This window comes from Semicossyphus pulcher, unplaced genomic scaffold (genome assembly GCF_022749685.1).
Source record: "Semicossyphus pulcher isolate SPU_LCO1_2020_fin unplaced genomic scaffold, fSemPul1.0.p SCAF_24, whole genome shotgun sequence".
NCBI classification, from domain to species: Eukaryota; Metazoa; Chordata; class Actinopteri; order Labriformes; family Labridae; genus Semicossyphus; species Semicossyphus pulcher.
Window position 1 is genome coordinate 12,161,194 of NW_027211698.1, and position 27,927 is coordinate 12,189,120.

The 27,927-nt window shown below is 47.2% G+C and overlaps 1 protein-coding gene across 1 annotated transcript in view; it reads right to left on the reverse strand.

The window, feature by feature from the left end:
• The window catches only part of LOC138603521 (prospero homeobox protein 1-like), a 34,003-nt gene extending 6,452 nt beyond the window's left edge, over window positions 1-27,551 (reverse strand). The window contains exons 1-8 of the mRNA XM_069675343.1: window positions 27,201-27,551; window positions 26,664-27,011; window positions 26,379-26,525; window positions 26,152-26,224; window positions 25,776-26,115; window positions 25,001-25,733; window positions 18,975-19,082; window positions 12,140-12,334 (exon numbers count right to left, since the gene is read on the reverse strand). Coding sequence (XP_069531444.1) covers window positions 12,140-12,334; window positions 18,975-19,082; window positions 25,001-25,733; window positions 25,776-26,115; window positions 26,152-26,224; window positions 26,379-26,525; window positions 26,664-27,011; window positions 27,201-27,551 — 2,295 coding nt within the window. The remainder of the gene's footprint in view (window positions 1-12,139; window positions 12,335-18,974; window positions 19,083-25,000; window positions 25,734-25,775; window positions 26,116-26,151; window positions 26,225-26,378; window positions 26,526-26,663; window positions 27,012-27,200) is intronic.
• Window positions 27,552-27,927: the final 376 nt, after the last annotated feature.

Genomic DNA, 27,927 nt, shown 5'->3' on the forward strand with positions numbered 1-27,927 from the left:
GGAATCGCAGGGTAACTCATGATACGATACGCGATACGTGGCCCACGATAATATCACGATACAGCGATTCTGTGATAATTGACATATTGCACAACAATCAACGATATCTGATTAACTTCATGCCCCGAAATCAGAAGCTTCTGGCAAGTTTTAAGAACAAATTTAACCGTTGAAGGCGTTACTACAAGGGGCGGGAATCACAGGGTAACATACGACACGCGATACGACGCACACTACGCGATTACGTTAAAATCACGATACGGTGATACTGCAATAACTGATATATATTGCAAGATAGTTACATAAAGATACATCATGATTAACTGGACGCCCAGAATTAAGAAGCTTCTGGCAAGTTTTAAGAACAAATGTAACAGTTGAAGGCGTTACGACAAGGGGCGGGAATTGCAGGGTAACTCACGTGGCCCACGATAATCACGATAATATCACGATACAGCGATTCTGGACAATCATATCATGATGCATCAAAATATCTGATATGCACCAAAAAAGGTTTATTTAATGCAATTTGGTGTCAGTTTCACAGAATTTGTCTTCTTCTTCTTTTATCCTGCTGTCAACTTCTTCTTCACCCAATTCATTTCCGTTTGCGCCGCCGCGAGGAGTCGTGAAGTAGTGACGCAAATCGTGAGTCTAAACGGCAGGGAAACCTGTTTAGAGCTGCATATATTTGTAAATTAAAATACCAATAATTGGCTCCAGCCTCGTGATAATTGTGATCAATATTCTGCTGTATCGATATTTTGACCCACTCCCAGTAACCAGCAGAAACACCTGCTGCTTTACTCTCATCTACCTCATGATTACACTTTAATCCAGCTCTTTCTCACTGAAATAACACCTCATATATCTAACATGACCTGTAAGTGATAAACAGGCAGAGTGTGACGTTGGCATGAGCGAGCGCACAAAAGAAAACCATCACCTGAACACCTGAGGAGCACAAACAGCACAGCAGCGAGCACTTAGCAACAGTGACGTCCGCTCTGCTAATTTAGTCGCTTTTTTTTTTTTTTTACAGTGCAGGACGAGAGCACAAAGGGGCATTGTTGCACTCAAAATATTTTTAGCATAAAGGGGAGCCTTTTAAAAGTAGGTTACTTTCTTCATGGATACACTGCCCTATTTTAACACGTCTTATGTGTAACCTGTGCGGCAGCACATTAAGACAGGGAGTCACAAACTGTTGCTTTCTGATGAGAAACACTGATTCTTTCCACGACTAACTGACTGTACATGTCCATAACTCTGTCCATTATAAGTTTAATTTATATTTATTTTAGACAGACATCAGAAGAGGAAGTGTGAAGTGTTGTTAAAGGTGAGTTTTGCTCGATATGAGCGTCCACACACGCAGCCCTTTTTTGCTCCGACCTGCACGCGGCAGCAGACGAGATCGTTCCCTTGATGATGGTTCAAGTAGGGAAACTAAACTAACATACTTTTTATTATCTGGGCGCAAAACAAAACCCCCTCCCAACTTTTACCACTCTTGTTTCAGCGACTCTGACACCCGTAAGAAAAAGTAGAGAGAGCAGACTTGTGGGCAGACTTGTCGACCAACTCAGCGACGGCACACGCGACCCCACTCCGCAGCACGTCCGCGTCGTGTAGCCACATTGCTAACGATCACCGGGGACCAGGTGCCGCCTCGATCATCCCTCTAACACGATCGGTGACGGCAGCAGCGTCGCGTGCATGTTTACAGTTTACAGATGGGTGACACGCAGACTCTGCTGCACAGCGGTCAATTCACTCTTTGCTTTTGTTGTAGATTGGTGCAACAACAAAGTAGCAGTTAGCTTGCCTCACAATCGCACGTCCTCGCAAGTGCAAAGGTTAAACGATTTATCGTGCAGACCTCGATTGAAGATAAAAAACAGGAACAAATAAAGCTGATCTTGCAGCACGTTGGGTTTGAATTAAGGACTCTGGAAGGGAATGATACCTGTTGTTAAATTCATAGTTCCTGTTTCATCCTCTTCTTCCTTTGCTCTTGCTTTTCCCTCCCTCTTTCCCCCCCTCCTCTCCCTCCATCCTCTCCGTCTCCACCGGCTTGAATCCCTTCTCCCCTCCTCTCTCCGTCACCATGAGACTGATGAAGACGTCAGGCCTGCCCGCGCGTGTCCTCGGTTGACTCTCCCCGTACGTTACCCCACCTGCTTTCCTTCACCGCTCCCTCTGCTTTCCTCTCCACGCTCCCTCGCACACCGTCTTTGCACTAAACACACACACGCCAGGCTCTTAAGAAATCACTGCGCAAACACCATATGTGCAAACAGAACAAGACGCACATGTAAACACTGTCCATTTTGTCGCCAGTCATTCTCTCCGGCCTTGAGGTCCACTTCGCCGTGGTCAGAGGGGTATTTTTACAGCATTGAGACAATACTGGAACTCTTTCATGTGCTGCTCCTTCTTTGGACAAACGCTCTGCGCCCGCGCACACGCGCGCATGTGTGTGTGTCTGAGTGGACATATCATTTCTGTGCCAACACACAAGCATCTGCTTCCTTTTTCCTCCCTCACTCTCCCTCTCTCTCGCCGCTATCAGGCCTGGCTTTAGTCACACACACCCTGGCAGGAAAACACACACACATCCATCGTCTTTTCCCTGTAATCCTTGGAAAACTTGATCGATGCCGCTCCGTCTCTCCCTGTTTGTTCTAGCAGTGGAAACCACACTGAGCATGCTCCAGCTTTCCTGCTTACATCACCCTAACACCGATTCATACATTCAAAGGACACTCCTCGATTTGTGTCCAAAACATTGTTGTTTTGGTTTGCAACTCCCCAAATACGCACACACCCCCGCCTGCATGCATATGTGTTCTCCTCTTTCCATCTGCGAGCTCCTGGAGCATCGGCTTCTGTTTCCTCTCCTGCTGCCACACACACACACACACACACAGAGCCTCCTCAAGGGTAACGCTCGTGTGACGGGAGAGTTTGTAAAGCTACTAACTAAACTACACTGAGGCAGCGAAACGAGGACTTAAAAACAACGCAGGTTTCAAAGAGGAATATAAAAACACAGTGAAAGTAACAAGACAAAGACGGGCAGGCCTTGCGTGCCCATCAACCTTGAATATTTAATTATTAAGCCGATGAAAGGACCTCGTCTCGGCTTTGAAAGGAAAATGTTCAAATGCTGCATCATTTTATTACCACTCACAAACCGTACAGCAGTGTGCGACGCGGCCTTTTAGAGGCGCACGGATAACTGCAACGCCTTGTTTTACCTGTTTGTGGCAAAATCACGTGCTGGAACCAAAACGAGGCCAATGAGGGTCAGTTAGGATCAATTGCTGCGATGGACACACAGAAGTCCGATGGAAAAGGCATGATCGCCGGCGGGAATCGACGGAGATCGGAGTTTGACGGTTCAAAAGTCAGGGCAGGTGTTATTGTGTCTGGGCGAGCTGCTGGAGCCGCCTTAAGGAGGCATCATGCTCAGCGCGCTCGATGGACGCCAACTGCTTTGCAGCGTGAGGCGATATTACTCCTGGAGCTTAGGCTGCAGAGGTGCGAGGCTCGGTGAGAGAAGTCTGGGTGGAAAGATGGTCCTCAAAGCATTCAAGTGTTTTTGTATTGCTGAGAATGTCAAGGTGATTATTGGATGTTCTTTTTCTGTGTTGTGGTTTTAAAGAAATAATCTGGAAGTCACTATCTGTCGCCGAATGAGGTAACACAATGGTGACTGAGCTGATGGCCCACTGATGAAAGCCTTTGCTTTTGCAGGTGGTGCAACACAAGCGGCGCCCAGTTAGTGACGCGTTCTCCATCAGCCAGCTGAAAACGTTCTGAGAATGTTTTACCTGCAATGTTCTGGTAATGTTTTGAGAGGGAAGTTTTTAGTCGGCCTTTCGGGGAACGTTCTCTGAAACCATTTTCAGGAAGTTGCAAATCACATTTCAGGAAGGTTTTATAAATCACGTTGTGAGGCCGTACTAACATCCTGGAATGATCCTCAGGATGTTGCAGTGAGCATGTTCTACCTTTGAGCAAATGTTTTATCAAAGGCGTCCTGAAAATATCCTCAGTTTAAGTTTTAACGTTACAAGAGCTTTATTTGTAACGCTCTTTAAATATTAGATTAAAACGTTTTCTTCCAAACGTAATTAGAGCTTGTAGGTAATGTTAGCCGATGTTATGGGAACGTTCCCTGCTAGCTGGTTGGCCTGCCAGAGAGGGTAGGCGGAGCTATGCGGCTGCAAGTGTTGCGAGTAAACAGTAATCTACTATGGCTGAACAAACAAAGAAAAGATGGATGACTACAGATACAACTTCAACAAGAAGTGAAAATCCGTCACACATGCGACATTGTCTGGATATCTGGTAAGTGTGCTCCCGCAATTACCGTTTATCGCCACAGGCGGCGCCAGAGAGAACGTAACGTTTGAGATTATATCTTTAAGGGAGAGTCGGAGCGGGACTAGAAAACTTACGTCAGTCTGAAATAGAAATAAAGCGGCTAACTGTCGAGCTTATTTCAGACGTGTAGCAAAGCATTTGTTGTCGGAGGGATGGAGCTGCTTTATTACACATTAGCGCTGTGAGCAGGAAGGCGACTGTAAGTCAATAAGACTTGACTACTCCGTCGTAGCCGCTGGACCGATCACTCGTACTTGCAGCAGGCAGACGGCAGCCGTTGTCATGGACGCCTCGTGCAGGATAAACCAAACAAAATCAGCTGCTTCATAACGAATCCATCTCTCTGTGAAACCTAAAGTACGAGTGCTCAGCGGGGGGGGGGGGGGTTCTCCAGTTCTCCAGGACATCAGCAATATGTTTCCTTTCTCTGCTGCTCTTTTGTCAATCAGTCACTGATCTCACTGTCACCAGGACAATAGCAATAAAGTTTCTCTTTGTTCCCGCTGCATGTGACCCAGAGGAAGGGTCTGCGTCCTGAGATTGCGTCTACGTGTGTGTCTCACTATCTCATCGTCTTTCTGTGTGTCTGCTCACGCACGTGCTGCGCTTCCTTGGCTCGGTGTGTGTGCGCGCGCGTTGTGTTCCTCCTCGTGTGTGTGTGCAAGTGTGTGTCACCCATAGAGGACAATAGCGCGGGTCATCTGACTGAGAGGCTGCAGACCACTAGTATCACATGACGGAGGCTGAAGGCCACGTCTTTGTTAGCAGGCCTATTGTTAAAGCTAAGGAGACAGCTGGGGCAGGGGAAGGGAATCACTGCATGCACAAGTACACACACACACTTATATCACACACACACACACATATACAGGAAAGTGGAGGCACACACGCGCATGCACACGGCCTCCTCGTGACTCCAATCAGGCTCAGTGACAACGGTGATGCCTTCTTCTTCTCAACTGGAATACTAAGACACACATTTTACACACACACACGCGCACACACACACGCTGCGAGCAGATAGCTATAATTATAGTGACAGAAACTGGCAGGTGGCATTGTCTGAGGCACACCGCTCTCTGTCAGGCTGCGAGAGAGCGAGGGAGACTTAGTGCTCGTACTTACTTAATGACGGAGCAGCAAAGAGTGTGTGTGTATAGATTATGAGCTTGTGTGTGTGTGTTGTTTAAAATCTGTGTTTTAGGGGAGTGAATCGTTCAATATCTCACAGCTCGATTCACTTTCGATTCACAATCAATTCCCTGTTTCTTACAAACAGTTGCTTATTTCAGGATTTACTCCGGTCTGCCGTGGCTAATTGTTACCTCAGTGCCATCATGCTATCATGGGGAGCTAATGCAGTTATGGTAGGGAAGAATGTGCGCCTTTGGAGGACGCTATCCGCTGGAAATCCTGGAAGGCCAGGGAGCTCGCTAAACTACACTTCCTCAATCTAGGACGCTGCCTCCGATGTCACGTCTCGTTCAAAATCGTCAGGTTTGAATTTTTTAAAAGATCCACCGGTATATTCTCGCCGTGTTTCTGATTCTGTCCCGCTCTGAGCCGTCGCCTGCAGCGAAAACAGTAGTATTTCACTCCAGCGTCTCTCGCTGGGCTGTTCCTTTCAGAGGGAGGGGCGCAATGCATGCTGGGTGTTGTAGGAATGTAGAATGGGCGAAACCACGAGCTGTTTGTACAACTTTCTCCACAGTTTCTCCGCGCTCGTAATATACGAGACCCGAGCTGCCAGGCGCCCGTGATGTCGTAAGCGGTGAATGTCACAAACGACTAGACGGCCCGAGAGGTCCTCGCATCGCAGGTGAGCGCTACTCTGTGGGCGTCGGTGAAGGCTTCCCCCCCGTACATTACAGACGCCGAGAGCTAGCTGACGTTAGCGTCGCTCCTGACTAGCGGGGACCGACACACTCCTGGCTGGAACTGTAAAATCTGATCGTCACGTGACACTTTGTCTCTACACTTTCTTGCCGATAAAGCTTATTGAATAGAATTTAAACGGCATTATCTGACACGTTTGCAGCCCCACGATTATAAGTTTACTCCTAACACAACAAGCACACATTTATGTTTAACGTACCTGCAAACATTTTAATTCTCAAATCCTTGCGGCTAAAATCTGAACCCACTTCAGCGTTACTCTTTATGATATTCAAGCTCTTAAAGGTCACAACATCAAAGCCGACTTTACGTGTAAGATGCGATCGTTTGACTCTGACATGTCAGCTCAACCTTAATCTTAACCGAGAGCTAAGTAGCCTAAAGCTAACATCGTGTTGCAGGATGCAAATCCTCGTCCCGAGCGCCCGACTCTTTAGCTCCGTATGCCGATCCACGCGACCTGACCTGCTCACAAACGTATCTGGCAGAGCAAATGTAGACGCATATAAACATTTTTTCAGAGGTTGCATCTAAATAGTTCTTTTCAGGATTATTAAACACTTGGCAAAGAGCTCTGCAGCAGGCGAACATTTCAAAAGCAGCATCACATGAACCCAAGTGTGTACGACGTGTTCGCCCAAAGCTCTGCAGTCAGAATGAGGGAGAGATCAGAGGTAGGAGAGGAGAGGAAGCAGGACAGGTGTTTGAAACGTGTGTGTGTGTGTGTGCGCCTTCTGGGTAGGTTACAACTAGAAGGGCGGACAACTTTAATTTGTCGTGTGTTGATTCATTAAATTATGGAGAAGCAGCTTCACACAAAGCATTTTATTAAAGCCGCAGATGTTTCCGCGCGCAGACATGATCCGATTGAAATCCCACTCCGAGAATCGATTCCTGACAGTCGAGCTCGGCCCTCTTTTTTTTCCCCCCCTCCTCCGTCTGAGCATGAAGAGGAAGCGGAAAAGCCGAGTGAATCGATGAATACGGGCGAAACAAAGGGCGACAAAGACTCTAAAACGGCGGAGAAAGACACGCTCAGCCTTTCACACAGCTCGCGAAACCAGATCACCCTGAAATGTGAGTGTGTGACCACTCTGTGGCCTCCAGGTGTGTGTGAGAGAGTCAAAGGGCACATTTTGGCAGCAGCCACACCCACCCTTCAAGAGAGACGATCGCTGCTCTTTCAGGCCGACACAAACGAGTGTGTGTCGGGGTGCACATGTGTGCGAGGCGCAGCTGTGCCGCGGTTCGGTGCTGACAGAGGCAGCGAGGATCCTTGAACTGGAAAGATGAGAACGTCCTCTAGAAGGCTCCGCTAAAACGTCTCATTGTGCCTCTTTAGCCGACACACACACGCGCGCAAGCACACACACCAAAATGTGACAACTTCATCCCTTTCTGTGCCCCAACTCTCCTGCAGAGTGTGCGTGCTCTGTGATGTGCTTTAAATGTCGCACAAAGACTCGGCTCAGGTTTAAAACTTGATCAAGGGTTGCGCTAAAATATAATACGATCTCAGCCTTTCACACATCCCAATCAAGAGCATGTTACCGTGCAGAATTTAGCTTGCACGTGAAGGCTAATCTCGTTAGCGACGTTAGCGGCAGCTCGCCTAGAGGCCCCGAATTTTTAAGGAAGCATCTTTAGTTAGCTTTCAATCACCAGGTTTGTTTTTCAGAGGAGACCTTGTTAAAGCCGCCTGAATAAGGCGCTGGCGTAGTTCAGCGGCTAAATCACGCGTCCCATATAAGAGATGCAGTCCTCGACGTGGCGGCCTCTTTGCCGCGTGTCTCTTCCCCTGTTTCCGACACTATCCACCGTCTTCTCTCTCTTCATAACGACTTAAAAGGCCCAAAAAACTAAAACAAAAAACGACTGGATGGGGCGCTAATTTGGCTCAGTGGCTAAGTCACGTGTCCCATACGCAGAGGCTAAAGTCCTCGATACGGCGGCCCTGGGTTCGACTCTCTCTTCCTGTCTCTCATCTCTCTCTTTATAAAGGCAATAGCTCCGCCTGCCGCCCTGCGTCTGCTGAACGTCTAACAGACTTTTAAAGGTGGAGAGTTCAGCTGATAATTCAGCTCCCTATCCCTATAGAATCCTAACGTGCAGAAGTTAAGCTAATGCTAGCTTTAGCTCTCCTAGCCCACACATGGCATGCTGCGTCCACATAAAAGACGCAGATTTTCCACCTACAGCTGCTTTATTCAGTGATTTTAACAGTTCTAATTGTCTTTCCTTTAAAAATAATGAGAAAAAACAGCCTTAAAAATGTACAAAAGACGGCTTTAAAACGTTCAGGCCCGGCACACACACACTTCCAACTTAAGACTTCAATGCCCAATGCTGCTGGGAGCCTTCACTAACGCCCCGTCAATCTGTTCTCAATAAAAAAAAGAAAGAGGAGCCGTTTCTCTTCCTCTTGGCAGAAGGTAGAAGCTGACACCTTTCCCCGAGTGTCCTGGCAAAGAAAACCTCTCTGTCTCTTTTTGTTTTTGAACACTATTCCCTGTTTCCTCTCCCTTCTCCTCCTGCCTCCTTCCCTCATTAGTTTGTGGGCAGAGCCGCAATTAGGACAGGATAGTTTTTGAGAGGCGAGGGACCGGGAGGGAAGGAGGAGACGGCGCGGATGGAGAGAGAAAGGGAAGAAGAGTTGAAAGAAAGTGGCTGAAGAGAGGAAGAGGAGGAGGTAATTAATGAAGCTGCTGTAATTACTGAAGCCTGTTTACGCCAACTTAAGAAGACAACACGCACACACCGACAAATTACGCTCACCTTTCCTCTGCAGTAATCTACGACTATTTAAAATGCTGACCGTGTACGTCGACTAATGATGCAGGCTTTTTTTTCAACCCGTCAAACCTAAGAACACAGTGTTGACTCAGATTAACAAGAAAAACATCATAAATGCAAATTATTTAACCTCGCAAGGACCTTTTTAAGCAGGCAATTTAACAAAAGGCGGATTTTTATGGGAGAAATAAAAGCTGTCGCGGCGCAAAGGTGACAAAGAGGAAGGTGAGGGAACAAGACGGGGATTCAGGAGGAGCTGAGGACGAGCGAAAGAAGAAGAGGACAAGGAGGTGAAGAGAACGCAGAGGACAGATTCAGCAGCGAGGAAAGGAAGCAAGGAAAAGGAGGTGTGTGTGATGGGGGACAAACCAAGGTGGAACTCTGATGATGCTAAATTTGGCTAAAGGAGAAGACTTCTGCGTGTGTGTGTGTGTGTGTCGGGAGACTTGCTGATTCGGCCGCGGTTCCAGTTTCACGCCTCTGAGTTTGACGGAGAGAGAGAGAGAGGGAGGGAGATAGAGAGAGAGAGAGAGAGAGAGAGGGTCCCTAGCCGGTAATGTTCCCTTAGGGCAGGAGGGAGGTGAAGGCAGAGGAGGGGACAAAGTACGGGAAGAAATGTATACCTACCTTTGCATGAAGGACGCACACTGTTTAAGTTAAATCCTAATATGCGTCTTCCACGAGCCCTTTAACTACACCTTTAGCGCCCCCTTCAGGCGGCCCTTAGCTTCACGACACTTTGTGGTGCGCTTTGTGAGTGTGGTCTTGAAATGTTGGCATGTTAAGTAGGGGTGCGACAAAGTATCGATGCGGCAACATATTGTCGCCCTTAATCGTGCAGTACAATTATCGACAGGCTGGCGCGATATTTTAGTATACAAATATAAGACGCTCTTAATCCTGCGCTTTGCCTTGTTAGGGGCATTTTGTATTATTCAGTTCATCAGATATTGTGATGCATCGTTTTGTCTTGAAACATATAAATTATCGCAGAAATTATGTATCGTGATATTATCGCTATCGTGGGCTGCGTATCGCATCGTATCGTACATCGTATCGCGCATCGCATCGCATCACGTATCGTATCTCGTATCATATCTCGTATCGTATCTCTTATCGAATCACGTATCGTATCATATCGTAAGTTACCGTGCGTTTCCCACCGCTAATGTCGAGATTACATTCAGTCAAACTGGGTCCTGGTTTGGCCCCGTTTTCTTGCTGTCAAATGTCTAATTAACGTGTGGATTCAATTGAATTTGTGCACGTTGCGTCAAAACCATCTCAGGAAAACGATGTGTGTTTGGCCGTTGCTGCTCACTAATCATTGGGGCCGATCTGGCGCTTCTGGTGTTTTGATCTCGTTCCACATTTTGAATTTGGTCGGTTATCGGACTCGTTGTGTATCTCTCTTGGATTAACTGTCTGTTGGGTAGAAGATAAATCCATTTGTCAATTGGCCAAAATGACGCCCAAACCAATTTGATAATCACGTAATTAATCTTTATCAGCTTCTCAATTGTGAGACTCCGCCACTTTTCTTAGTCTTAGGTGGTCGTCATCTTTGAGGTTTGGAGCAACCGACAACAACTCCTTGAAATTGACGCACTTTTAAAACCCATTTATTTATTTATTTTATTTATGAATTTATTTACTTTAGTGCATTTTAGGCCTTTTCTTACACACCAGAATTGTAGTCTTCCTTTTCATTGTTATCTTTGCATCAAAATCCCCCCGTTTGGTGACTTTAATGGCCGTTTATCCGTCTGTCTTCTGGCTCTTTTAGCGCTCTGTCTTCTGATTGCTTTTAGAACGGTAAAGACTGATTGATTCATTGATTTGAAGACATGCTGGGCTTAAGGAAGTTGTAACAATCTATTTTCTAACTTTACTATTTCTGTTAAGCCGAGACTGCTGGAAACGTCCATTGTTACTGGTGTGATACGTCATATCTCAGAAGTAGACCTGCGACAACTTCCTCAATAACCTTTGAATCTCACGTTTCACTGACCAAAGCAGACGAGTCGCTGCGTGCAAATGCAGAAGTTGAATATTCAAAATCTACACAAAAGCATCTACATGTGGACTGTAATCGTTTGCCTGTCTCACTTTCTGGTTTCAAATGTCTTGAAGTTGATTTTCATATTGTTCTGAAATGAACTGAAACAAATGGACGCAGCGAAGGCGCTCGATAATTGATATGTGTTGTAAAACCTCAAACTAAAACACGTCAGTGAAAGCTCACAAACTCCCCGGTGACCCTGACGTGACCCTTCCCCTACAGACCCTAAAATAACCCGGCATAAATAAACACGCGCGCTTCATTTGCATGCGTTTGTGTGTCCTTCCTGTGCAGGCTCTTTACATACACACCTGTGAAAAGCTACCTGACTCTTGTTATGCAAAAGATGCAAAGCGGCGCCATTCATGCCTCCAAAACAGAACACCCTCGTGCATTAAAGTGTGCGTGTGCAAATCTCTCGTCTTTGTGCATTTAAGCTCCAACTAAGCGTCAACATTTCTCTCCCTAAGCAAAAAAGAACCGCGCGTGTGTGTGTGTGTCAGCGGCGAGGTGTGTGCTAATGGACATCTAAATGCTGCTGATGTTACGTTGAATAGTTTAAGGGCCCTCAGGTCCCCTCAGACCAATATTGGGCGAGAGAAAAAGTGAGGGGGAGAATGTGACTTCTGCAAATCGCTTTGACAAGGACACCCGCGCCTGGAGCGGCGTCCTCTTTCGCCTCATCGAACACACACACACACACAAACACACACACACATACTGCGACATCCACACCTCAGCAGAATCGTGAGGTGACTGTTGCGCTCGGAACAGCTGACTTGGTAGAGGACGTTTGTGTGAGGGTGTGCTGAATTGAGATTTTAAAGTGGACGGAGAGTTAAAGTAACACGTGCTTTGGATGAAGAGAAATTCATATATTTTGGGGGGAAAAAACAAACAAATTAATCGCTTATGACGCGACCCTGCATCCCTAAAAGAAGCAGGCTTTGTTATAAAAGAGCAAGAAGAAGTTAGTCGTCGTCGCCGTCTTACCTCGAAGTCGTTGGCCTTGTTGTAGTGCATGTTGAGCGCCCTGAAGAGCTCGGCGTCGCGGCCCACCGCCAGCTCCTCCGCGGCCGTCACGCCCTCGTTGATGGCCTGCCGGGCGAACTTCTCCATCTGGATGTAGTAGAACTCCCGGAAGTTGCTGAACCACTTGATCAGCTGGGAGGTGATGCAGCGGTTGAACTGTGGACACAGATTGTGAAAGGGGACATTTTGCATCATCTACGCCGGCGTCATCGTTGGAGAAACCAACCATGCCAAGCCACCATGAGTCCAAGCTGAAGCAACATTAAACACCCCCCTTCAAGCACAGTTCCTGCCAAAAAAAGTCTGCTAAAATAGCAACATTTAAGCTAACAGGTAATGTTCAACAATTCATGATCATCAGACTTTACTTCTACTTGCGCTACAGCTCAGTGAAAGTGCGTGTGTGCGCTCATTGAAGGGGAAAAAACGGCTTTGATACGGAGATTAAGCTCGGTATTGTTGCAAGACATTGTCTCACAGGAGCAAGGGATGAGCGAGAGAGAGAGAGAGAGAGAGAGGGAGATGAATGGAGGGAAAAGGAATGCAGAAAGAGACGAGCGGAGGACGACAGAGGGGGGGAAAGAGATATTTTTTCAGGAACTGTCAGAGGGGGTGACATAATGGAGCATAATTGGGAGGGTTGGTGTGTGCGTAACGGGAGGAAGGGGTTTTAAAAAGCATAGTGGCAGGAGGGGGGGGGTGTTTTGACCCACAAAAGAGTGGCACGAAATGAACGTGATAACTCAGCAATTAACGCGCAAACACTCGCAAGACAATGTCATCTGTGTCCTTTGCCTTTTTTTGATTGTGCTCGAGTTTAAGTCCGATAATAGTCCGTGCCGCCGTGCTCTAAATATCAGAGACTCCAAATGCAACATGAAGCCGCAAAACTAAACAAATATGACTTTGCAAATGAGGGGAGAATATCAGCAGCACTACTGTCTAATGTTTTCCTCTTCGTTTGCATGTATCAGACGGCTGATGACAGAGCTGGATTTGTCTACGGAGAGCTGAATGCAAACTTTTTCCCATCTATATTTAACATCAAATTATGACTCAGCTGCTGGAAGACACGCGAGCCACAAAATAGGCCTGTTTGAGCGCAGGTGGCGCCTTCAAATCTGGAACTCTTTGAGTCGACTTAAGGTGGATGTTTCAGTGCGTCCACACGTAGACGGGACGCGACATGCCGTCCCACCACCTGCCCTCCAACCCGCCCTCCGTCCCGTCCAGCTCGTCACAATCAGCACAAACCAAAAACAAAAGATGCGAGCAACAAAAGACAGAAAGAGAATGGTAGGGGGCCAAAACGCTGAGCTTGAGGAATGCCATTTTCTGTTTACAACCAAAAAAGGGGGGGAGTGTCAGAGAAAGTGTCACGGCGCCTCACCCCCTCCTCTCCTTCCCTTGATGGCGGCTGTTGTCAGCCGCCCCCAGGCCACGTTGGAAGGGCAAACACACACATCCTTTAAGAATCAAGCAGAATCGTCGTGGCTCGGCACATTTTGTCAGAGGGCAGCGCGAATGTGCACGGTCGACATAAACGCAGGAGTCGTAGCGCTGAAGGTTTCCTGTGGATCCTGGAAGAATCGCTGCTGCAGGAACTTTTTGTCAAACCATGTTTTTGGAGGATTTCTGCTTCACTCGACACTATGCAGAGCAGGGTAGTTGTTTGTGTTGTTAGGTTTAAAGGCAATTTCATTGAGTGTATGTTTCAATCAATGGTTTCCAAATTTCTAAAATCTCCTGGATGGAGTTTTTTTCTTCCTAAACCAACACGTGTTGAAACCTTTGAAGTAAAGGACTACAAATATATGAGGAATGCCCATTTTTGTGTCAATCTTGGCGACCTCTTGTCCTGAACCTGTGTACGGAAGCCCTAAGAGGACATGCGTCCATATGCAAAATCTTGACTTATTTATCTCGAGCTAACTACGCTTCACCACCGTAACGTCAGGTGATCACCCTGAGTTGCAAAAGCACAAAACAGACCTAGAGATTTAGAGGTTTAATTTACCTCATAAGGGCCTGTGTCCACTGACAGCCTTTTGTTGCACTGGCAGCACCCGTTTTCTACACTGAACCAATTTCGTCGCTGCGCTCTCAGATACAAATAATTCAAGTCGTGGAACCAAGCTCGTCAATGTCACTTCTCCCTCAATCAAATCCCCGATCAAAATCAAGAAGGGGCGGGACTTCTGATATCGACTTCGCCAACAGCAGTGGCGGAAGAGAAGCTTATCCTTTCGTTAGTTTTGTTTCCTTTACGAAACTTAACGGTCACCACCAAGGAAAGCTGAAGTGCCGTGAGACAACTTTCGTAGCCTAGCAACAGTAAGCGCCGGTGAGAAGTGCTCTGAAATTGAGGTGGTGGGCACTTCCAGCTCCAAAAAATGCTGTTAGTGGACACAGGCCCTTAGAGTGGGCAATGGCAGCATGGCATGCCGTGGTCTGTTATATCACAGAGACCAGCCTGTTGTTTTGTTTCTGGATTGACAGAAAATTATCCTGTAATCACGAGAAAACAACTCAAGATAACGAAATAAATAAGTCCACAAAACAACCGGAAATGACTCCTTAACACGAGAAAACTGAGTGAATAGAATGTATGGATGCATGTCCACTTCACTTCATGTTAAGTCCCTTACAGCAGCCAAAACTGTAAAAACACTCCGCCATCTAGCAGATTAAAACACCCAAACATAGTAATTACTGAAGTTCAGCATCGCGGGACGAGCTGCTGCATGTTTGCACCCTCGCGTTGCCAAATTGGCGGTGTAGCTCTAATTGACAAGACGGCTGAGAGGCGGGTTGGACGCTAATTGATTCCCGCTGAGGAGGCGGCATCGAGACGTCACTTCAGCCTCTCAAGGCGAGAGTCTTCAGGGCTCTCGCTGATAAATGTGTCGCCGCTTCATGTTCAGCGTGTGTGTGTGTGTGTCGGAGAGAGTGACTATAAGCTGGCAGGGAACTCGCATGCGAGAGTGCGTGTGAGTCGGAAGGAGCTCCCCGAGCCGGCGAGCGTCTAATTAATCCTAACTCCTCGGGTCTTAACAAGGTCTTAATTACTCTCACTGACTCTCTCAAGACGAGACGGCAGCGACCCCGCCGTCTCGTGCTAACATATATGATTGTCTGGTCAGAAGGCAAGAGCTTTCACTACATAATTAAGATCCCCCGTGTGTGTGTTTTATGTGTGTGCGTGCTCGCTCGTCTGTGCCTAAAACAGTTGTCAGCTCAACCCACTTCCCACACGGAGCGAGGCGGCCATTGTGCGTAAGAGGCTCATCTTTAAGAACCAGTTTCCCAGAGACAAAGTCCATTCAAGTCCAATTAGGGGGAGCCATTCAGGGCCCTAATTCCCTTACAGTGAATCTGCCTGATCCTCCTAACACATGCTACTTATTGTTCCCCTTGGAAGGAGGGGGGAGGAAGAGAGAGGGTGAGAAAGAAAAAGAGACGGAGACATTGACCCGGATTTTGGAAATATGGTAATAATGAGGGTAATGAATGCAACGGGACAATGAGAAGGGACACACACATGCACGGGCAGACAGCAACAGGGTGCTCTCTCTCCCACTCGCACATGCAGCCTTGAAAAGAACAGCCTCGCTCATCACAAATGGGATTATCCTTTTTTTATTAAGCGCAGCAATATCTAAGTTCCTCCCACGTGAAGATCCGCTGGATTAACTCGGATTACGACGCAATTAAAACTAAATTATTTGCAACATGTATTCCTCTTCTTGTCAACAATGTTTCTTCTTCCAGTGTGTCATAGAGCTCCATTGTGTCCACCAACTATTAAAAACACATCAATGAGTCACACTGCGTGACATGTAGCCACAATGAACGCTCACTTTATTTTCAGTCAATGCCACATAAACTTTCCTGCTAAAGCATCGAACAAGGATTCCTCCGCATCAGGAAGTAGTCCCTTTTGGCTCTTGAGTATCCTGCCTTTAAAAACGAGAATAAACTTTACTTTTTTGGCCGGTTTCTTAATATTTACATCTTCACAATTGTTTATAAGAAAAATCTTATTCTTGCAACATGAAGCAGATATTTAACCCTAATAAAACAGGCTTTTAATGGCACCTAAATGCCTCTTCTTCCTCAGGTTTAAGCAGCTCTGATTCTCTGCCTTTCTGGCGCTAAGCCCTTAAGGCGAACTTCTCCTGTTACAGGTCTTAGCCCGGCATTCTCAGTATGGAGATCATGGCCGAGGCGAGGAGGTCAAAGAGGAGGTTCACAGGGGAGGCGCAGAACAAAAGGCCGGGACAGGAGTAGAATCGGCTTAATAGCAAGAGATTTTTATGAGATCAAATCCCCGTCCCTTCCGGAAGTTGCGATGTTTTTCCAATCATCCTATTTCCTATTTACGCTGATCCCAAAGAGTGTCCCGCCTGCGTTCTTATCGATTGTTTTATGCCGCCGCAGCAGCTGAAATAACGAGTAGAGCAGCATAAATGTAATAGATCATAGATAAATAGATTCTCTGGCACACATTACACATTTTTTGGGGGGGGCATCTTGACGCTGAAGACAAACAGCTCGCTCAGCCAAGCGTCGGCTTTATTGGAGCGTTTGTCCCAGTCGCTCACAGTGGATCCAACTTCTTTAAAAAGCTGCTGCAAAATGTGCTGTGAAATCCTGTTTAAGATTCTACGTGTTGGAAACAGTTCTGATATCAGCCTCACTCGTTACTACACCCTTCTCCAACGTCCATAACAGATGACTTCACCTTAAAGAGGGGGTTTTATGCTGTTTCACATTTTAAGATAATGTTACAATGTTGGACGTCCAGGCTAAACGTGAGTGGAGTTTCAAATCTGTAGGCGGCTGTGAACGCCAGCTTTCACAGTTTTTTTTCTACATGCTGCACTTTGTGACATCACAAAGGGGCTGGGTTTCTTAAAGGGACAGAGCTGACTTGACTCTTTTCCGGCAGAGGCTGTATGAGGGCCTGCACAGAGCACCAGTGTGAGAGTTTTTTTAACAGTAAGTTATGCTAAGCTACTCCACAGCTATCACAGAGTGAAATATGAAGCATGAAATATGTGCACGACTCAGTCTTGCTCTGTCCCTTTAAGAAACCCCGCCCCTAAAAACCTGCTTATTTCTGATCGGCCTGCTGTGATGTCACAAAGTGCGGCATGTCGAAAAAACTGTCTACAACCTGGCGTTCACAGCAGCCTACAGATTTGAAACGTCACCCTCGTTTAGTCTGAACATCCAACATTGTAACATTACATACATGTCTTAAAATGTGAGCGTAATACCCCCCCTTTAAAGATGCATTTGCTCGTGCTTTTCATTACGATAAATTCCACTGCTTCCACTCGAGTCCGTCTCGAGTCTGCACGTATCTCCGAATCAAATCCATGTTTGTTGAGATTAATTTGGACGTAAACGCACGCCTTTCTCACAACATTAATCACAGCTAATATCAATCTACAAAACATGAACTAACACACTGATATAATGCGTTAAACCATCATTCCTAATTTACCCAGTAAACAAATTAAACCCAAAGTGGACACATAAATATCGGCCATATTTACACAGATTAGTCAGCTAGTTTTAAATGTTCTTATCCCCGAGCTGAAGGTTAAAACGACTGCTGATATATATTTAAACGACTAAATTCATTAATGGTGTTAAAGCATGTTTGATGTTAATAATCAGTGAAAATAAGCAGCGATTTCCGCTGTTAGAGGTGTTACTGTGATATTCCATTTAATCACCTAATGGACTCTCTCACTCTGAGCGCAGGTGAGCTTAGCAACCGCCTCGCAGCCAGGCAGCCGGCGAGGATGTGGCGCAACCCACGAGGAAGTGGTCACCGCCGATATGAGCCAAAGGGCAGCTGGTGCGTGCGTGTGCATGTGTGTGTGCGCTCCTCATTTGAATACAGCGTCCTGAATCCGTAGAGGAGCCGTATGCTCCTTTGCAAATCACGTAGCCGCCTGTAAACACAAAACAATCAGCGCCTTTGTTTTAAAGCTGTTGTTCTGTTGTCATCTCCTTTCATTTGTTTGTCCCCTCCTCGCGCTCCCTCTGTCATTTTCTCAAAGCCCCCTCCCCACCCCCGCCGTCACGCACACACACACTTTACCTCCTTTTTCCTCTCTTAACTAATGCCGCCTTTTTCTTCCCTTTTACCTGTGCATGCATAAAATAAACCCTCAAACTGCCGTTATTTGTCTTTAATCTACGCCTGAATAGAAGAGTGAGAGTGAAAGGGCTGTGTGTGTGTGTGCGTTGGGGGTGTTACAGTATGTGTGTGTGAGAGGGAAAGTCCCTCCCTCCAACCCCCCGGTCCGATTAAGGCCAGAAACTCTAATTATGCCGCAAAGACGTGACAGCCTGGAGCACCCATCTGTGCCGTACGCGCTCTCATACGGACACACACGTCGAAAGCGTAACGGAATAACGCACAAAAACAAGCATAATATCAGACGACAAAAAAACGCACTCATGTCGCTCGTCTGTTTGAGTTGGCAGTCGCGCTCACAATGAGAAAAGTCTGACCTTTTCCTCGTGGAGTTTTGAATCACCGAGCAGCTTGTAAATTAACGGCAGACAAAGGTGACTTTTCCCTTTTTTTTTACACCCCAAGACATTTTCTTTTCATTCCCTGCCTTTCACTTCTTCACGCGAGCGACTGCGTGTGACTGCACGGGTTAAGTTGCGTCTTTCATGAGCTTCGACCCCTCGTCTCTTGAGAAATAAATGCTCGAAACATAAAGAGACTTTAAGGGAATAAAATAATAGCGACAGCAGGTTTGCTTACCTTGACGTCGGAGAAGAATATTTTGAGCATGTTGGAGGACGGGTAGCGGGTGTAGAAGAACATCAGCTTCGCCTTTTTCAGGTGGTTTGGAGACAAGCCCTCCTGGATCTGAAGGGTGACACGTTAAGGACCAAGACAGCACAAGACAATTTCCTCTCACTCGAGGCACATTTAAAGAGGGCTTTAGGGGTTATGAGATGTTGCCGGGTATCACAGTATCACTCAGAAGAACTACAATAGGTCCCCCAAATGCATGCTGGGATAAGCTTAAGCTGCTTTAACCCCAACCACGAAAGCAGGCGAAAATCTCTCGTCTCAGTTTTAGTCGTTTTTACAGGTTTAGATTAGAGTTTTAGTCGACGACAACCCCAAACATTTAAGTCCCGTTTTAGTCAATAAAAAGTCACCGTATTTTCCTCTCTTGAGAGAATATGACCCTTCCTCCAGTCTTCTCGTTTGACCCCTTTGCTTCAGGTGAATTTCAGCCGATCATCCACATAGTGGAACCACGAGGACTGGGCATCTAAAGATTACTTTTTATCATCGCTTTTTATTGAAACAGACTGAAGCAGACGGTCGCCAGAGAAAGTTCACAACCACCTTCGCGATACCTGTTATCTCCAACCGGGTTACACAGCTACAGGAGTGAAGTGCTTGTATTTTGACGGACAGATTAGACGCACAGCGGGGGAAACAAAGCGTAAGAGTCGTCAGAGGTTTTTGGATAATGGTGTCATTCTCTTGCACCCTAAAGTGCTGAGTGCCATATTTAGAAGGGTATTGGAGCGGCCACTACAGTAAAGGTCAGGAGGGTGAAACCGCTGCCGTTTCACAACAACAAGAAGATACAACAAGAGAGAACCAGCTCTCTGATCGGCATGCAGAAGCAGACACGAGCACCTGCTGGCTTTGGATCAAATCCCACTTTCACTCCGACGTCTCTGCAGCCCCCGCGTCTCTCCCACCGACTCAACAAGCAAAATAATAATTGCGGAGGAGGCCCCGGTCGCGGGGACGCAGAGTGAGTGTGTGTGACAACAGCTGTGCCCCACCACGCTGCCATTTCCCCACCACATTAACAGCCCTATAATCTATCAGAGAAGATGAGGCAATCAATGGAACCCCCTGCAAGGTCAATTAGCACACAGACAAACACACACACGTACACACACTCGTACAGAAACCCCAGGGGCCCTATATGGCTGGAGAGAGGGAGAGAGGAGCATCGGCAATCAAGGAAAGGGAGGAGAGAGGGAGCGACTCAGGAAGAAGAGCATGTGGACACAAAGTGTTTCCTTTTTAACGTGAATATTTGGTAGCTGTTTTGTGCCAAACAGGAAGTGCAACTGTTACCTGGTTGTTTGCTCGAGACTGTTTAGAAAAAATAAAGGTTGAATTCAGTGACGCTGGCTTAACGGTTTGCATTCACTTCATTCGATAGGACAGTGGAAAGCGTCGGAAGCACGGGAGGAGAGAGTGGGGCCGAGGGGCGCACGCCTTAACCACTAAGCTAAACCGGCGACCCTTTTAAAGGGGGGGTATTATGCTAATTTCAAGCTTTATATTTCTCTCTGTGATACCTGTAGCTTAGCATAATTTACAGTTATAAAAACTCCTCACACTGGTGCTCTGTGCAGGCCTTCATTCAGCCTCTGCCTGAAACGACTCAGTCTTGCTCTGTCCCTTTAAGAAACCCCGCCCCCAAAAGCCTTAGCGCTTACTTCTGATTGGCCGGCTCTCCGAAGCCTGCTGTGATGTCACAAAGTGCGGCATGTAGAAAAAACGGTCTAAAACCTGGCGTTCACAGCAGCCTACAGATTTGACATCCAACATAATATACACGTCTTCTCCCCCTCTTTAAATCTTAAAAAAAAAAAATTTATGGTTGAGAATGATGCTTAAAAAAGAAAAGAAATCTCATTTTAGCTCGGTGAATTATGGTACAGAGCCGCTACCTCCTTCCTGATCCCACCTGGTTCGTAGTAACACGAGAGTTCCAGTCAGACTGGAGTAAAATACCAATATGGCGGCATGAGCTCGCGCTAATAATAGTTGTCTGGAAGTGGTTCAGTTTTGCAAGAAAAACGCTCTCCGTAGAAGAGTTTGTCTAAAATCTGTGGCAACAAAAATCACTGCGAGTGCACAAGAAGCAGTGCAAACATGCATGCTAAAAAGATGCTAACGCTAGCGTCATTAAGTTGATTAAAATCTTAAGTTGATTGACAAAAGAAGAAGAAATCTTCACACTGTACACTTTGTCTCAATAACTGAAGCGAGCGCTGCGTCGTGTTGTCATCCATCATTCATTCCGCACCGGTCGCCGGACAACAACACCATCGCCTCGTTAACATTCATACCAACCTGTCACTCGCACAGGTAATACACCCTGTTCAGACAACAACAGACAAACACAGTAAAGCTCACAAACATGACTCAGCGTGTAATAGCAGCTAAAGTGAGCAGTTAATAAACAATGCTCCCACAGTCATCTTCTTCCTCCCTCTTTCCGATTGGTGTGTGCGTTCAACCTGGTCTACATCTGTGATCGGCCTCTGTGTGTGTTTTGTGCCGGGCTCACTGTATCAGCTGTAACTTGACCTTGCTGCCAGGTGTGTGTGTGTGTGTGTGTGTGTGTTGTGTGTGAATTGGGAGGGGGGGGATGAATTCATAAATGAATGGGGGACATCTGCTCAGCTCCGTACAAAGGATTAAACATACACAGACCTGAGAGAGAGAGTATGTGTGAGAGTGTTTTTGTGTGTGTGTGATCGATGCAAAACACCTGAACCTAACTGCCAGGCTTTCTCTGAGCCTTAAATCAACCGGCAACGCCAACACCTATTTGTTCCTCCCATGCAAATCACAACTACAGACTGAGCAAGAATATACACCAATCAGCCATAACATTATGACCACTAACAGGCCGAGGGAATAACATTGATTATCTCGTTACAATTGCACCTTTCAGTCGGTGGGATATGTTCGGCAGCAAGTGAACATTCTGTGCTCGAAGTTGATGTTGGAAGCAGGAAAAATGGGCAAGCGTGATGCCTAGACGACTGGGTCAGAGCATTTCCAAGGCTGCAGCTCTTGTGGGGTGTTCCCGTCTGCAGCTGGCCAGGACCAGAAGAGGTCCAAGGAAGGAAAACCAGTGAACCGGTGACAAGCTCATTGATGCGCGTGGGGAGTGAAGGCCGGCCCGTGTGGTCCGATCCAACCGAAGAGTAACTGTAGCTCAAATGGCTGAAAAAGTTGATGCTGGTTCTGATAGAAAGGTGTCAGAACACACAGTGCATCGCAGTTTGTTGCGTATGGGGCTGCTTAGTCGCAGAGCGGTCAGGGTGTCCATGCTGACCCCCTGTCCACCGCCTACAATGGGCACGTGAGCATCAGAACCTGACCACGGAGCGATGGAAGGAGACGGCCTGGTCTGATGAGTCGCAGTTTCTTTTACATCATGTGGACGGCCGGTTGCATGTGCGTCGCTTACCTGGGGAAGACATGGCGCCAGGATGCACTGTGAGAAGAAGGTGAGCCGGCGGAGGCAGCGTGATGCTTTGGGCAATGTTCTGCTGGGAAACCTTGGGTCCTGCCATTCATGTGGATTCCACCTACTGAACCTAAACATTCATTGAAACAGTATTCCCTAATGGCCTCTTTCAGTAGGAAAAACGCGCCCTGCCACACTGCAAACACGGTTCAGGAATGGTTTGAGGAACAACGAGTTCAAGGTGCTGACTTGGCCTCCAGATTCCCCAGATCTCAATCCAATCGAGCATCTGTGGAATGTGCTGGAAAAACAACGAGTGATCCAGGGAGGCCCCACCTCGCAACGTACAGGACTTAAAGGATCTGCTGCTCACGTCTCGGTGCCGGATACCTCAGCACACCTTCAGAGGTCTGGTGGAGTCCATGCCTCGACGGGTCAGGGCTGTTTTGGCGGCAGAAACGGGGACCTACACGACGTTAGGCAGGCGGTCATAATGTTACGGCTGATCATGACTTAAATAATCTAAAGCCATGCAACTGTCATTTCAGTTAATTCAGTAATTGTTCAGTTTATAAAATAGTCAAATTAGAAGCCAAAAAAATGTTTCTGTTTCAGTGATAGAAAGATATTAGATATTTCTGTCCATCCAGCATAATGTTAATATTTTAAGGACGAGCAGTATAACAACATTTGTATGAGAACAAGTTAATAAATTCATATTTGAAATTGTAGAAACTAAATTTGAAAGATTGCTGTTATTAAAACAAAATATCTTCATGTAGATATTTGAACATACAAAATAAAAGAAGGGAGGGTTAAAGGGTGGTCGACATCTTTGAAATACTAATGTCCGATTTCAAAGACTTCTTTTTTTCTTTAAATGAATAGAGAAGCATTTTGGAATGAAACGGCTCAGCAGGATCAAGAGACGTGTCAAATATTTCTTTTTTTAATTAAAGCAACATCTAAATTGGCTTTGAAGATGACACTGTGATCACATCCCACATCACAGCTGCAAGGAGTTCCTATTTGTCGGGTTCAAAGTCTTATTTTTCTTTTCACTTTGTTCTTCAAGCGCCTGCGCGCACGTGTGAGTCGGGTGGGCGTGTGCGTGCGCGAGAGAGAGAGAGGCCCCCCGGGAGAAGCCCTCTTCATATGAAAGGTTAGGGACGAAAAGATAAACAGCTACCTGCAAACACCTGTCTACATGCACACGCCATGAAAAGGAGTGTGTGTGAGAGGAAAACACACACAGCTGCTGAGCAACTGCAAGCGAGGCCAACAAATTAAAGCAGGTAGGAGAGATCGACGACGGAGGGGAGGGAGACGACTAGCTAAAAACTGTAGAGGAGCGTTCATGTGAATTTAAAGTGTTACACTTTTTGCGCCCACACGTACACGCAAACCGTCAACACGTTTAGAAAGCTTCCATCAATAAGGCCAAGCATTCACCTGTGCCTCTCCCCCCGTGCTCTTTGAAATATGATTAGCTTTGAGCTCCTATGTACAAGGTCTTACCCCACACCCACACACACAGGCACACAGACACAGTGAAATATGATTTGCTTTGAGCGTTTATGTACAAAGTCTTTGTGATGAAAGAGAACCTAACAGCACAAGAGTGTCTCAGACTGTGTGTGTGCGCGCTGAAGAGGGGGCTCACTCGCCTTTCTCCGCACCTTTAAACACCACAACCTGCTGCACGGACTTAAAAGAGCTCGAGAGAGAGAGCAGCGTGCGACCTGTTTAATCTTCCCCCTCTTGCAAGACCCATCGCGCCCCGTTTCATCTTCCCCACTCAGCAAGGAAAAAAAGAGGAACCAATTAATGCAGATTAATTGATATTAAAGACTTTCTTTGACGGCTGCCTGCTGCTGCCGTCTCTAAGTGGTCTTGGCGCGTTTGACTGCATTAAAAATGTGACTCTAGTGCGGCGAGGAAATATAATCAAACTCTTTCCAGATTTAAAGCTGGACGTCGTTTATGCTAGCAATGATTATCTTTTTATTAGACGTACAAAATTAATTGAATTCCCTGAAAAAAACAGGAAATATAATAAGGACAAAAAAGGTGTAATTTTGGACATAAAGTTCCCATCTAATATTGACTATAACCTACAAATCATGGGTATAATTTCCAGCCATTAGTAGTAATTAAAGTAATTAGCAATTGTACTTAAAGGGAATGTTACAAGATGTGCATTAAAAATTGCCAATCAAGTACAGATGTGTAAATACTTTAATAAATAAGTCGATATGTTTTAGATGTTCCTGAAGCCTTTTCACGAACGCCCCTATTTGTTGTGTGTTGCCTCCATTTCTTTTGACGTGAGCGCAACTGCACGCGCATAAACTTGAGCGTACCTAGCGCGCGCTATAACCGCCTGAGTAAGCTGAATGGTACGTATAATGGAGTTGTAACAAACCGAACCCAAGACTAAAATGTTGTATGGTGAGGTTAGTGTCATTCTGAAGGTTTAAACACTCACACACACACACACACACAAAGGTACAAAACCACACAGTTGCAAGGATACAGTGTTGCCTGAGTAGGGCGATATGTCGGACATGTCCTGCAGGTCCCCACACTCAGACTTGATGAGGGACAGCGACAGACCCTCTGGCCCATGTTGGCTCGGCGAGCTCTGCCTGTGGTGGTGGTGGTGGTGGTGGTGACTGAGATGCCCCCCTCCTAGGGACGCCATTTTGGTTCTGAGGCTGACCGTTTCCCGGGTCATGTCCATGGAATCTGGGGAGGACCGATGGTGGTCCTTGGGCCCTGGAGGATAACCGGGTCCTCCGTGTGACGCCAGGGGGTTCTGAAAGGGGTAACCCATAAGGGGAAGAGGGAATGGGTGGCGAAACGATGGAGGGCTGAACCCGAGCGAGGCAGTGAGGGGAGAAGGATGGAGGGATGGATGGTGAGGAGGAGGAGGAAGTGAAGGGTTGGTGTTTTCTCCACCTCCTCCACTGCTCTTACGCACCACCAGCGGCAGCGCCTCTGTTTGGTCGTTGGGTGTAGGCACACCACTCAGCCTGCCGCTCAGGCCACCGAACGAATCCAGTGGGCTCGGGACAATTACATCACCGAAGCAGTGCAGCCTCTGGTTGGAGGAGTGGTAGTTCGGGGTAGGGCTGCCGTCACCGTTCAGACTGAGGGCCAGGGCACCACCACCAAAGCGTGAGTCCGGGGTGAGGGAGGGGAGGGGACCGAAAGGTGGAGGACAGGAAGAGGACGAGTTGGAGGAAGAGGAGGGTGCAGCTGGTGTGCTACTGTGGCAGCCATGATGGTGACTGACAGCCTGCTTGGGCGAGGAGAAGCCTTTGACGACTGTATCGACGACTTGCGACACGGCACAGTTCAGCTCCTGTTTCAGCGTCTCTGCTAACTGCCTTCCTCCTCCTCTTCCCCCATCTCCTCTCCTCTTCATCGCCCTTTCTCTGTTCCTCTCCTCCTCCTCCCTGCCATCCACGTCCTCCTCCAGTTCTCCGTCTATGAGGGCTTGTTCTCGGAGGAGGGCTCGTGCCCGGTCCAGGAACAGGCCTGGGTCAAGTTCTGACAGGTCGTCGTGGCTATGCCGTCCTCTGTCTCGGTGCCTCTCCTCCAGGCCGTCAGAGCGGATACTGTCCTCTGATAAGTTGCCGTCTTCCTCTCTTTCTCTACCTCGGTCCGGCCCTCCATTCTCGCCGTTCTCTTCCTCTTCCTCAGTCTCTGAATCGTAGATTTGATAGAACTTTTCCTGGAGTTGACGCAGCTGTTTCTAAACAAAAGAGGACAATGTTAAAATATGTTGTATGCAGCTTTTGTTTTACTCTAGGTACAGATTAAAGGAATAGGATGGTATGTCTGTTATTCTCGAGTCGGTTGAACTGAACCAGGCTCTCATAGTGTGCCTAATGTCATCTGATACCAACCTGCATGTCCTCCAGTTGCAGTTTAAGCTGCCGTCTCTCTTCCTGCCTCTGCTCCTGCCTTGAACAAACCAGCTGGGTGAAGCTGTGTTGCTGCTGTGGCAGACGCTGCTTCCTCTTATTCTCCCGGTAAACCTCGCCAACGCTGACCACACCGCCCCGCGAACCAGGAGAGCTCAGGAGGGAAGAAGGCCCGTCGCTCCGGCGATGGTTGTGGCTGCTGTTGTTGTGGCTGTTGCCGTCTCCTCGGTGGTCATTACTGCTGCTGCTGTTGTTGCTGCTGTTCTCGTTCTCGCGGTTGCTTTCTTGGTTGTGGTCGCCGGCGTTCGGCCGGACCAGCGGCGAGTGACTCATGCCGCGGATGATGTTTTCCACACGGGCACGCTTGGCGCGAAGGTGCTCGTCCGTCAGCCTGTCCAAGTCAAAGGAGGAGAGGGAGAGAGGCTGCTGAGAGGGAGCGTGGGAGTTGAGGCCTGAAGGAGGAGGCGGCCGACCAAAGGAGGAGGAGGAAGGTGGAGGGGGAAGAGGAGGCCCGGGAGAGAGGCAGTCAGAGGGGCTGTCCCGGTCGTGAGAGGAGTTGCTACAAGCGTCTTCAGCCTGGATCTCTGAGCCTCCACTGGAGAGAGCTCCGCTACCCTGCAATTGAGGACAGGAAGACCTAATTAATCAATAATTAACACTTTAAATGATCGATTGATGAGGATAGAAGACTATTCAGTGGCTTGTTTGGTCGGCTGGACGAGTCAAATGCAGGTGCTAGGATGATTGAATGAAATGGCGGCTAAAAGGTGATTAAAACCAGTAACTGAGTGTGTTTGGGTTTACCTGGAAGCCAGAGTCGCTTCCTCCGTTCTTCCCAATATTATTCTTCAGCAGCTGAGAGATGATGGTCGGACCATGAAAAGGCATTATGGCGTCTTCGTACGAGTTGGCCCTCTTCAGCAACTTCCTCAAAACGTTCGACTTCTCCCCGTCAACGTTGGCGCCGCCGTGGCCGTGGCCGACCAGCGAGCAGTCTCCGTCCTGATCGATGCCGTGCGATTGGTTCATGCTGTCGAGTAGGGTCTCCCTGGCGCGGCCGAATATCGCGCTGCCCACCGTCCTTTTCACCCCAATGTCAACACGTCTGCGCTTGGTCTGTCTGGTTAAGAGGGTGGTGTTGTCATGATCAGGCATCACGCAGGGGAGCTAAACGGACATGACCAGGGGTCCTCGCAGACACGCAGGATGAGAGGGTTACCTAGAGAGTGAAGACACACACACGAAAAAATTACAGCATTTTAATTTGTGTTCCCAAAAAGAGGCCTTTTTCAAGAGAGAATTTTTGTGTCCTATTATTGAAGCTTTATTTAATTACTCTTAAAAATATTTTGACACTTTAATTAAAATAAATTCACTTATAAGTGTTTTGAGGATTTTACCAACAAGGACAATAAATGTAGTAATCTCAGGAAAACTATCCGCAGCACATTTAAGACTTTTCACACACACATATTAGAATCACCACTTGTCCACCGTCACAAACATCCAACCAAACAACCGACTTCATCGA